At 49.9% G+C, this 11,426-nt stretch overlaps 2 protein-coding genes across 2 annotated transcripts; both read right to left on the reverse strand.

Moving 5' to 3' along the window:
- Positions 1–969: 969 nt before the first annotated feature.
- Positions 970–4,569, reverse strand: TEOVI_000782400 (glycosyl hydrolase, putative; the record flags this gene model as incomplete). Its single annotated transcript, XM_067222380.1, has 1 exon — positions 970–4,569. The coding sequence occupies one exon, from the start codon at positions 4,567–4,569 to the stop codon at positions 970–972; it is 3,600 nt and encodes a 1,199-aa protein (XP_067078481.1).
- An 836-nt stretch (positions 4,570–5,405) lies between these two features.
- On the reverse strand, positions 5,406–11,369 carry TEOVI_000782500 (uncharacterized protein; the record flags this gene model as incomplete). Its single annotated transcript, XM_067222381.1, has 1 exon — positions 5,406–11,369. The coding sequence occupies one exon, from the start codon at positions 11,367–11,369 to the stop codon at positions 5,406–5,408; it is 5,964 nt and encodes a 1,987-aa protein (XP_067078482.1).
- Positions 11,370–11,426: the final 57 nt, after the last annotated feature.

Raw genomic sequence — 11,426 nt, forward strand, 5'->3', positions numbered from 1 at the left:
CTTTCCATACGCATGCAAATGCCTCGTCTTTTTTTTCCCCCTTCCCTTCCCCCTTTTTTGCACATATGGCCTGAAGTTGACCACAGAAAGGTTCGCCGCACTTCCTAAACGACTGATTTTGAAAAATAGCTTAAATGTACAGTAATTGTAGAAGAAAGGCATTGCAGCGGCTGCTGCATCCAAGAACAGCGCCGTCGCCATAAAGAAAGAAAAAATCGTAAAGGCAAACAAAATAAAATTAAAAAATTTACAACCGATATTTGACCTGCATTTTCCTTTCCACCTGAGTTTCACTCTTCTCTTTTTTAATTAACACAAATGCAAGCGCACCTGCTTATTTGCCCTTTGGAAACAAATATCACAAATTTCCTTCAATCCATCTTATTATCTCTCCCCTCCGCACTTCAACGTGCGATTGAACAAATAAAGAACAAAATAATAACAATCTTTGCTGTGGTGGCACAACACGTACTAACAATAAACACATCTGCAACGAGCGGGTTTTCACAACTGGAGCCTCCTCACAGCCCCCACCGCATTACTTAACTGATGAAACAAAAATAATAAGGGAGGAAATGAATCAGCTGAACCATCACTTTCTGTCTCAACGGTACATTCAGCCAGCGAAGTGCACGCCACGATATCCTTTTGGTGTTGCCGCGCCCGCTAGGCGGCTCTACTCGGCGCCCATTTTTCCATTTTCCCCCTTCACATCCTTTCATCTTTTCGCCAATCTTGCATCACGACTCATTCCCCTCGTCAACTAGATGGATGCAAACAAGTAAATGCACATGTATACATATTAGGTTGCTTATTATTACACAATGTTAGCAACATAAATGATCAAAGATCCCTATCCGTTCCGCACATATGTTTCCACAAACAAATAAATATAAAAAATAAACGCGCAACCGCTTTCGTTTTCCCCCATCCTACGCGTGCTTAAGTAGCTGGAAGGGTTGTGGTCACTCATTCCAACTGGTCCGGTGGAGCGCCCTCCATATTATTTGGTGCGGTGGCGGGCCTATCGGCATCCCCCGCTACGGCAACTAATTTCCTTTTCGAGGCATACTCATCCAACTTGCCGAGTGTTAACACGCTCATGCACGGCACATTCACAGGATGCACTCCACCCGGCACATACTCCGCATCGCGCTGCACGTCCACAACTAATTTGAACTGTTCCAGTGCGCTTTTCGAGAACCCCCCAATCCCACGCATAATAACGATAGTCCGTTCGAAGCTGGTATTGAGTTGTTTGCACAGAGAGCAGAAGTAGTCCACCTCCGGGCGCCAGCAGAGGGAAAGAACTTCCCCATCACTTCCATCAATGCAGCGGTCGATTAGGCACATAACTTGTGGCACCCTTCGCAGCATCCACTGACCACTTTTACTGTCTGTCACACAACCAATGGAAATGCCGTTCTGTCGGAGCTCCGCCATGAGGTGCAGCGCCCCTTTTTTTACTTTGAGCCCCTCCTCCCGAATCTGAACGCGGAAGTTATGCCGCTTGCGCTGCAGCAACCCATATACTGTGTCCGTCTCAACGGTATCATCTGGGCAACCAGGAGGGATGTTTGTAATGCCGTTCTTCGCAAGAAGGCGTTGAGATGATGTGAACGAATTTCCATTCTTGAGGTATGCAAGATATATGTCCTCTGTAAGCACAAATGAAGTTTGCCCCATTTCGTGAAGGTATTTCTCGAGGGTTTGCTTCCATGCGCGGTAGTGATGGTCCTCCAGGTCCTCGATCAAACTGTCAAGATTAAACACCACACAGTCGAAGTCAAATACGCGAACATCGCGGTAAAGCCTCACGGATTCAGACATGCCTTCCTTCAGGTGGATGGTGTTGGTCTCCGTATGATAAATCGGCAAACCGCACCTGTCGAAGCACCCCTCCACAGCCGTATATGTGACCATCCTGCGAGTAATAAGCACCTTGATAAGGCAACCGTGATGGCGCACAAAAAACTGGTACTCCTCCCACGCGTCAGGGAGAACAGGGTTAAAGTGCAGTGTGTCATCAACTACCCTCATTCCACCGAATCCAACGGTCAAACACCACCAAGATCCCGCCGCGGAGCTGCAGTGGATGCCGCGGGCTGTATTACCGAGCGCATTTTCAATATCGTTGAAGAGAGCCTGGTGGAAATAGTGCATTCCCTTGTCCAACATATCAAGTTGTATTGCAATGATACTAAATATCATCGAGGTAAGCGAGCAATCGCTTGTGGTGATAGGCTCATAGAAATTGTAGTTGGCACGCACCTCGTCTTTTGTGCACTTTTCCGGCAATAAAAGCGAGGCAAGAACCACGTCGGGAATGCGACATACCTGATGTCGGTAAACAACAGAAGGGTCAAACGTACGAAATAGAAGACTTTTCTTCTTCTTCAGTTCATCAAATTTCCACTTTTTCTTCCTCATGAATAACTGATCAACAGGGTGCACACGATTTTTGGCATCGAAAACTAGTACCACCTTTGCAGCGGCCTTGTCCATCATTGCAAGGTCATCATCAGTTAGTTGGCATCTCTCCTTCACGCCTTCCCATTCGTTAGGATAGTCTCTTTGCATCGATGCGGCTATTTGCACCGCCCACTGCATGTGAAACTTTGCCATGAGATTTGTAAAGTAATTATTATCACCGAGACAGCTGTAATCATCGGGTCCCCCCACAGATCTAACGTGGAACTCTGCTTTATCCCACGTACCCCATATAAGCCAAATGAGCACAGTAGAAAAGAGAACATCAGCACCACCTTGCGGTAGAATGGAGAAATCATTTGTGGCAGTAATATACTGCTTCATACCGTACGCAACAACCGCATTTGTAAACAGGAAGGCCGCGCAGAACGGCGGAGGATTGCTTTCCAAACCGTTCACAGTCCTCTGTGGGTATAGTGCACCTCGTGGAAGATCAACGTCCGCCGCAAGGCTTCTCGCTTGCGGCAGCGTGTCAATACGAAACTGCAACAACCCGCGTGCGACTTCGGGGCGCACATGTGAGAAAAAAGGAACGATAAACGCGTCTACATCCCACTGGTGCATGCCTCCCTGCAGCTGACTCATAAAACCACGCGACGGGTGACTTTGCATTTGTAACCCTCCCGACGACATAAGAAGGTGCAGCATGTTAAATCTCATCGCACTTTCAAGCGACGGACCACTGGCTTTGATATGTACATTCCCTCTCTCCCAGAAATTTGACAAAACGTCCAACTGTTCGCGACAGATGGCCTCGTAGGTGACAGCAGCCGCTTCTCGAGCACGGTGCATTCCCAGGTCACAAATATCCTCCGGTGCTGCATCCTCGTCAACTAGGAAGGCAATGTATTTGGTAAGCTCAAACCGTGTAGACTCACGTATTACGCTGGTGTAGATGGTTTCTGCGCCGTTTCGTATCTCAGAACATTTCGGTGCGAGGAAGGTCAAGGATGGTGTTGGTTGCGGCTGTGGTTGTGCCATCGGCTTAGGCGAAGCCAATGGTGTCCGGCCTGCAGCTAAAGACGCATCTGCTGCTACGGCGCACGGTGGAGTGTTAGCACCATGTGCTCCTACTGCACTTGTAACAGTTGAAAACGTCGGCACACTCTGTGTGTTAATGAGCTCGTAGTGCGTGCTACGACAAGCCTCAAACTCAGCCACCACTAACCGCTTGCAACTATTTCGTGTGCGCACAAGCACCGCTGTCGAAGCGTCATGCAGAGTGCGCCTAGTCATAACATTTTCAATCTTAAGGTGTTGTCGCACACCCGAAGGAACAATGGTACGAGATACGATGCGGATATTCGTATTGGAGACGTTCTTGGCACTAACAGAATATTTAACTGCTGCGATGCTCCTCCGTGTTAGGGAAACAATTCTTGAAGACTCAATGGTCACCTCGTGCCCATTACTCCTGGATTGCCACACCAGGTGCCGACGAAGCTCACCCGTGTGATAATCTAACGTGCGTCTGTGCGAAAGTATGATCCCTGTTTCTGAATTCACGTGCTCACCTCCGACAAAAACGTCGATGCAAAAGGCATCCGGCGCACATACAAGAAATGACTCACGAGCACAAGTTCCAACAGTGAATGCCCTTTGCTGCTGATGATGGGTTAACAGAAGCTCCTCGCAGATCCCGTTGACGTAAGTCCCACGCAGGGTTCGTTCAGGGGGCTTCCATTCTTTGGAGGCGGTCGGGTGCCCCTCGGTGGGTAACGAGTCACACCTAACGGGTGAAGATGGGTTTCCAAGGAGATGACTGTTGCTCAAACTCCTGTTCCCCACCTTGATGACATCATTGCCAATACCACCGTACAAGGAAACTACAGGACTACGGATGGCTATATCGTGAGAGTTTGTACCCCTCGAATACGGGGGCGCAACGAGTGACTCCTCCGTATATCCCCGGACGGTTACACGTCCGTTTCCAACAGAAAATAGTGATTCACTTACCGGAACATCCATTTCTTTCGGAAGCTCAACTTCAACGAGTTCCCATGGCAGACAGAGCAGTCGCGAAGCACTAGCCGCAGTTGAATTTGAACACGCCCGACCCCTCAAATCGCGGGACGACATAGTGACTTGCACCGGTAGAATCAAGACCAGTTACACCTTAGCGTATGATGTCTATATATGCAAGCGGAGTGTGTTTGCGTGTATGTATGTATAGGAAGGGGATAGCTAACCGGTATGGATATGTGATCAATGGTTTGCCGCTCTTTAATATCCACGCCTTGGCCGGCGTAGTCCCTGTTTTCTCTCGGTTTGCAACCCCTAGGAATTACAACCGTATCTGCGGAAGCACGACTGAACTACAACAAGACAACTCCGTTTGTGCGCACCCGTGTTTTTTTCCTTCACCCTCCCAGTTTGCCCCGCTTGCGCTAAAGGGCGACGTACTCACTTCGATCCCCCAAGAGGATCCAACAGTTTTTGCAGGTAACCCTTATCTGCTTGCTTTTTCTCGTTAACCACAACCCGCTTTCACCCAGTGAGGCTACAAGAAACTGAACCAAAAAAACAAAAGAGAAGCATAAAGGATAAAGTGATGTTATAGGACCGTTTGGAGGAATTCACGTCTGGAAAATGAGGAGGGGAACGAAGTAAGAGGATAAAGAAATTATTTAGAAAAAGGCCAAATATAATAAAAGTCAGATAGTAAACAATACCATCGGCCACAAGACGACATTGTGTATGTTTTTCCTTTTCATAGAAAAGCGGCCACACCCGTGTCTGTCACAAGATCTTCAATTTTCCTCACGTCGTGACCACTCTGCACCGTTCTTTCCTCCTTTCTTCTGCTAGATTTCCCACCTAATTGCACAATCGTCAAACACCGAGCTCTTTTTTTTTTAAAAAAACCAAACTCAGCGAGCTAACAAGCTTGGAAACACACATATATGTGTACACAATTATTCCCTAGGGTACACGAAATCGTATTTCGGAGACGGCGTCCCCAACTGCTCTTGTGTTGGTATTACCACCCTGCGAATCGACCCACGCAACTCTGCAAACTGCCTGGAAATCGCCTCTTGGTCTGCACGATACTTCATGGCAAGCTCCCTTGCTTGCATGTCGAGATGGTTGTCTAGATCACGTAAGCTCTGCTCCACTTTGCGGTCGTCTTCAACCTTCTTTCTTACAGCATGCCGCAGCTCTTGCATTTGCTCCTGGACGCGTGCAAACTCCTCCTCATTTGCCTGCTGTGAAGTCTTGAGCCGGTTGTTTTGATCTGTCAGTGCCTGCCACTCGGACGTCAGTGTGCTGTAGCGGTGCTCAAATTGTGCAATAAGGTCGCGCAACGCACCGAGCAGTGCACGAGAGCGAAACTCCATGACATCCTGCACCGCCACGCTGCTGCTGGGACCACGGGGTGAGCCAAGTTGGTTGTCTTGTGAAAGTCGACCAACATTACTGAGTGTGCTTTGGCTGCGGCTGTTGCTGACTAACTCTCCGACGCTGATCCCGTGGTCTTGTAGGAGAATCTCTAAATGATTAAGCAAGAGCTCACAACCTTCACCGCTTCGCTGAACGCGCTGAATTTCTGAGGTAAAACATTCTAACCATTCCTCCATGTGCTGCTGGTTTAAAGAAGGGTCCACTGGAAGAATTCCAAGTGCCCTCGACCCAGCCACCATCGCCCCTTGCAGCAGCTCCGCCCGCTCTAGTGAGGCAACGACAACCTCCCCTAAAAGTGCTGTTAGCGCGGGTAGGCCCATTGTATGTAATGAAGGAGGGGGCGCCCTCTCCGCATGTCGTATACATGCCCATACAATGTGACAAACGTTGCTGTGCACGTGATGCAGTGCGTCTCCCGCAGCAACAATATGTTCTGGTGTGAGCCCTCCGCTGAGCCTGTCGGTGGTGGGCAAATTGACGGGACTGCTGCCGTCACCTTCGCTACGAGCAGAGTCCTCGTCATTTGGGTCGTCCGTGTACGTCGTCACGTGGGCGCAAAAAACGCGATGCAAACTCTTTAAATCCTTCGCATGCTTTCCTTTCAGTTCGTTCAGTCTGCAATTTAGCTTTTCTTCATCGAAAGCAATAGAATCACGACATTTACTTAGCATGCAGTCGAAAAGAGACTGGAGACCGTAGAGTGCCCCGATGGCGCTTGTGTCTGTGACAGGTGGCAAGCGGAGTCGCAGGTCATTGACTGCCATGTGCAATGCATCGTTAAAGAACGCCTGCAGCTGACGTGACAGACTCTCGAATTCTGCATTTTGCCTGAGTGAGTCCCGTTCCGCTACGTGGTTGTCGTCCTGGAGGTGTTTGATGCGACCCCGTAGTGCAGCCACCTCTTCTGCCATCCGTGCGCTTTCTAGTTTTGCGGAGGTAGCGTCTTCCCTCAGCGTCTTTGTTTCAGAGAGGTAGTGCTCCAGACGCTCAACGCAAAGCTGGACAATATCCCCCACGGTTGTGTCGCTTTCCCCCAACTCATTTTCATTTGCGTTACTACAATAGGAAAGTAATTCCTGCTGGACGTTCAAGTGCTCATAAAGCACACTCTGCACACGTTCAACGAGTTTTTCCGATTCCAATGTCAAGACGTCGCGTTCCTTGGTCACCTGCTGCAGCCTCTCCAGGAGTGAACGCTGTTCTTTCGGCGCTACACCTACGTCCATCACAGCAGCGGCATCACTGCGGCAGTTACCCCTTAGATTATCCTCAAACTCCCGTGGTTCCTCACTGCGGTGTTGTATGCTCGGCCCCCTACCGAAGCAAACTTCGTGAACTTGCGCAAGGCCGGCGGCATCAGCATCAATGTCGGGTGACTGAGTTGGGCTCCTGAACTTCCTGGAAGCCTCTTCAGTAGGTTCAGTAAGCGGGTCAACTCTCTCCTGCAGGGTGGCATTTTGACCTCTGCATTCACCATTTGACTCTGTGATGCACTGTAGTTGCGTATGCGTCTCAGAGAGTTGTTGTTCCACACACCTTAGAGTCCTCTCCAGTTGCGCATTATCGATGCGTAGCTCCTCCAAGGCCGTTCCCAGTTTTCGATTTTCGTCAAGCGTCTCACGGAGTTTTTTTCGAATGCCTTCAGTAAGTGTTGAAAGAGCACAAGATGCAACCGCCGGGCCGCCAACCTCAAGTTCCTTGTGAAGGGCCTTCCTCGCATCTTCCATCTCTCTTTTTTGAGCTTTGTTTTTCTTCTTGGCAGAAGCAATTTCAGCCTCCAGTTTTTGTATGTTCGCCTGCACAGCATCTTTTGCCGAACACAGTTGTCCAGCCGCCTGGCACACGCGGAGCTCCAAAGGAGCATCTTTGGTTGTTAGAAAGCTTTCAGACTTCTCGGGACACAACTCGGAAAGGACTTCTTCGACACTTCCCACAAACTCTAGCAGTTGGCAGCGGTATCTTTCGTTACCTGGCATGTCCAGACGCGCAACGGCCGCGTTCGCCCCCTCGCGATGGCACTGCAGTTGTTCCTCCTGCGCGGTTGTGCAGAGTATTCCCGCCTCAGCGCATACGGATTGCGAAGAGGCTACATTCCTTAAAGTTTGAAGTATCTTATTTTTGCTCTTTTCAAACTGCATGTTCTCCACAGGGCATCCAACAACACCGGCACATGTCGAAACAAATTGACACCATTCATTGTTTTGCCTCGACTGTTCCTCCAAGCGTGTGCGCAATGTGTCATTGCGGTTTTGCACCTCTTCTAGTTCAGCGTTCCTCATTTCTTCCGTTGCTCTCAGTTTGTTCCCTAATTCTTGCAACTGCTTTCGCGCGCATTTCTTCTCCGACTGGAGTAGGTTCACACACTCTCGCTGCTTTTCTTCTTCTTTCAACAACTCTGCGAGGTTCCTGCAGATATCACCGTCATGGGTATCGTGCCCAGCGCTTGCAAGAAGGCCCTGTGCTACGCGCGCTTCATCTTTGAGACGCCTTAATTCCGCCGCAGCGGCAGCACACTGTTGTTGGAGAAACTCAACCTTTTTAGCATCATTCAACGTACTCGTCTCGGCGAACACACTAAAGCTTTCCTCAATGCTGTGTCGACATGCTTCCAACTGCGAACGTACGTCCAGTAGTTGAGCCCGCAAGTCTTCCTCAGACTCACGGTACTTCATCATCATTTCATTGGCGTGACTACAAGCTTCGAATATCGATTCGCCGTCATATACATGACGCAGAGTTTCCAATGCTTTCCTGTTTGCTTCGGTATGACGATGGATATATTTAGCAGCAATTCCACACTCTAAAGCCAAGCTCTGAAGGGCGTCAAGTTGAGCAACTGAAAAGTCTACAACGTCGGTTTGGCACTCTCCCCGCGGCCCTTCCTGCGACCCACTGTGTAACCCTCCGACACTGTTGGCCTGTCGGAGCAACTTAACCATTTCCCATACCCGTCTGTCACACATCTCCATTAAGGTTCCGCCGCTATTCACTTCCTTTTCCAGTTTAGCTATCCGCTCGTTCGCTATTAGATACCTAGTCCGAAAATCGGCAACGGCTGCGATCAAATTAGAAACAAAGGATGTGCTGCTCACGGATTCCGCTAGCTCCACTGTTTCAGCCAACTTTTGCAAGGCTAAAACGGCCACTGCTCGCGTAGGTCCTGGCACTTTGGTGGGGTTTCCTAGCAAATGTTTGTACTTCTGCACCCGCTGGTTAAGTCGGTGCACGCTGTCAGGCAGTCGTTGCACCTCACGCTCAGAAAGGGTGCTAGCAATGCAAGCACAAACACTCAGAAGGGTACTTTCCTGCGTCGGGAAACTCAGTATATAGCTCTGAAGTATCTCGGAGCGTCGCTCCATTTCGTCAAGCATTAAAACCCCGCACACGGCGTTGGCCGAGAGGCTCCGTATTTTATTTGTGGCATCGACCAACGACACCACTCGAGAATTATGAAGGAACTCGTGGAGACTTTTCTCACCTTCCCATAGCTTTTGGCGAAGTTCATCCAGTTGTTGCTGTTTCAGTGTATTTTCTGCTAGCAACGTGGATTGCGCTCGCAGGAGGCTGCAGCGCTCGTTGTCAAAAGAACGCGCATCGTTTGAAATCTCCGCCTTCAGAGTTTCCACCTGTTTCTCATGACGCTCTACACGCTGGTGCATCTTCTGCAACTCCACGCTTCTTTCACTGAGTGCGTTGCGAAGTAACTCGACACGAGCCGTTGCTTCAGCTATCCGCGTGAGATTACCGACTTCCACACTCTGCGCATTCAATTCTGCTTCCCGTGCAGCCACCTCAGTAGCGGTCATCCTTATTCGTACACTCTCCAATTCTGATGTAACCAACTTCAGCTTTCCCTTAAGACTTTCAGACTCCTGCATGCGCTGAGCAACGTGCCTTACAATACCGTCTAGCCATCTCTCTTCCACTACGGAAACCGACGCCCCCACATCTCCCGTTTTATCAACGCGGTCACCTGCATCGTCAGCATAAAGCGTTGAAGCTGCTATGCTTCCTGCGAAGTCCATGAGCGTCCGCTGTAGTCTTGCTGTTTGCGCTGATGCCGCAACTTGTCGTTGTAGTGCCTCATTAAGTAGCCGTTCCGCTGTGGCAACTGACTCCGTCTGCGCCTCCAGAGTTGCCAGCTGCGTTGTTTCTCCCCCCTCCAACCGCGTACGCAGCTCTTCCGTGTGGTGCTGCGATTGTTTAAGCGACGCACGAACACTCTGTAACTCTGAGAATAGGGAGTGCAGACTGTGAGCAGTACCGCTTGCAACCGCTAAAAGCGAATCAGTAGTAACTTCGTCTCTAATGGCACTGGAGCATGAACGCAGCGCATCTCCCAACAAAGTTGCCGCAGCGGAAATTACCCGGTCCTTTTCACGTAATTGTCTGATCACTGCAAGCACGCAGAGTTCGAGCTGGGTACGGATAGAGGTGTCCAGTTCCGCTAAACTCGGTCCGGTGGCGGAAACTTGCCTTTTCTCACTGATAGCACCTTCAACTGCTTCTCCACAACTACCAGAAGTCCTTACTAAATCCAGGGCAGGTGTGCCGATAGGTACATCGATATCAAGGGAAGTTCGTAGGTTCTCTATGGCATTTCGTACGGATGTCACCATCAACTCACTCTCCATAAGCCTCTGGTCTATTGCAGCCGTGCTAGTCCGTCGATCGGTACGCAACACGAGCAGCTCCGACACCAGCTCTTTGCAACGCTCCACAAGTAAAGCCTCTGCGCCATCCTCTACACGATGTGACGCTGGCGAAGACTCCCGCGAGTGAGACCGCTCTTCTCTCCTACGGGCACGCTCAATAACAGAGTTACATTCCTCACACACGGATCGCAGACTCGACAATTTCTCACTTGCAATTCGTGCCGTCATTACGACGAGGTTAGACACCGCTGCTACACCTGATCGCGGACTGAGTGCGGGACACAAAGAGGATCCACACGCACTTCCCAAATACTCGAGGGAGGTTTCACAGCCCCCGACAACCATCTGCAAATCCCGTTTTAGTCTGACGTTTTCACTCAACGCACTATCCGCGTCATCACGAAGGCGATACATTTCGTCCACGGTTGACTGCACGCACTTCTGCAACTGAGTTGGGAGAGGTAACGACGGATCTGCGGCGCCATCAGCGCAAAGAGAAGCGACGGATCGCTTAATCGCGAGCAAGCATTCCGACCGCGACACATTCGCAACTTCCCCGTGATCGAAGGCATTCTGAGAACCACACAGCTTCCGAAGATCATCCAACTCCTTCCGCACATCAACCAAGGTAGAAATAGTGTCGCCAGAGCTGCAGTGAAATAAATCTCCCGCACAACACAACACTAACCAACCACAGAGTGCGGCAGAAACAACTTTCGCCGGGACCCATCCATACCGAACAACATGGGTTAGTCGTTCTTCAGCCTCTTCCAAAAACAACATAGCTACAGAGAGTTGAAAGGATAAGTTTCTGGACATCATCCGCAGCTCGCGGTCGTTCTCATTCAATGCATTCGTGGTCTCTGCCATATGGTGGCA

Source organism: Trypanosoma equiperdum, assembly GCF_001457755.1.
Source record: "Trypanosoma equiperdum strain OVI genome assembly, contig: ctg_1620, whole genome shotgun sequence".
Taxonomy (NCBI): Eukaryota; Euglenozoa; class Kinetoplastea; order Trypanosomatida; family Trypanosomatidae; genus Trypanosoma; species Trypanosoma equiperdum.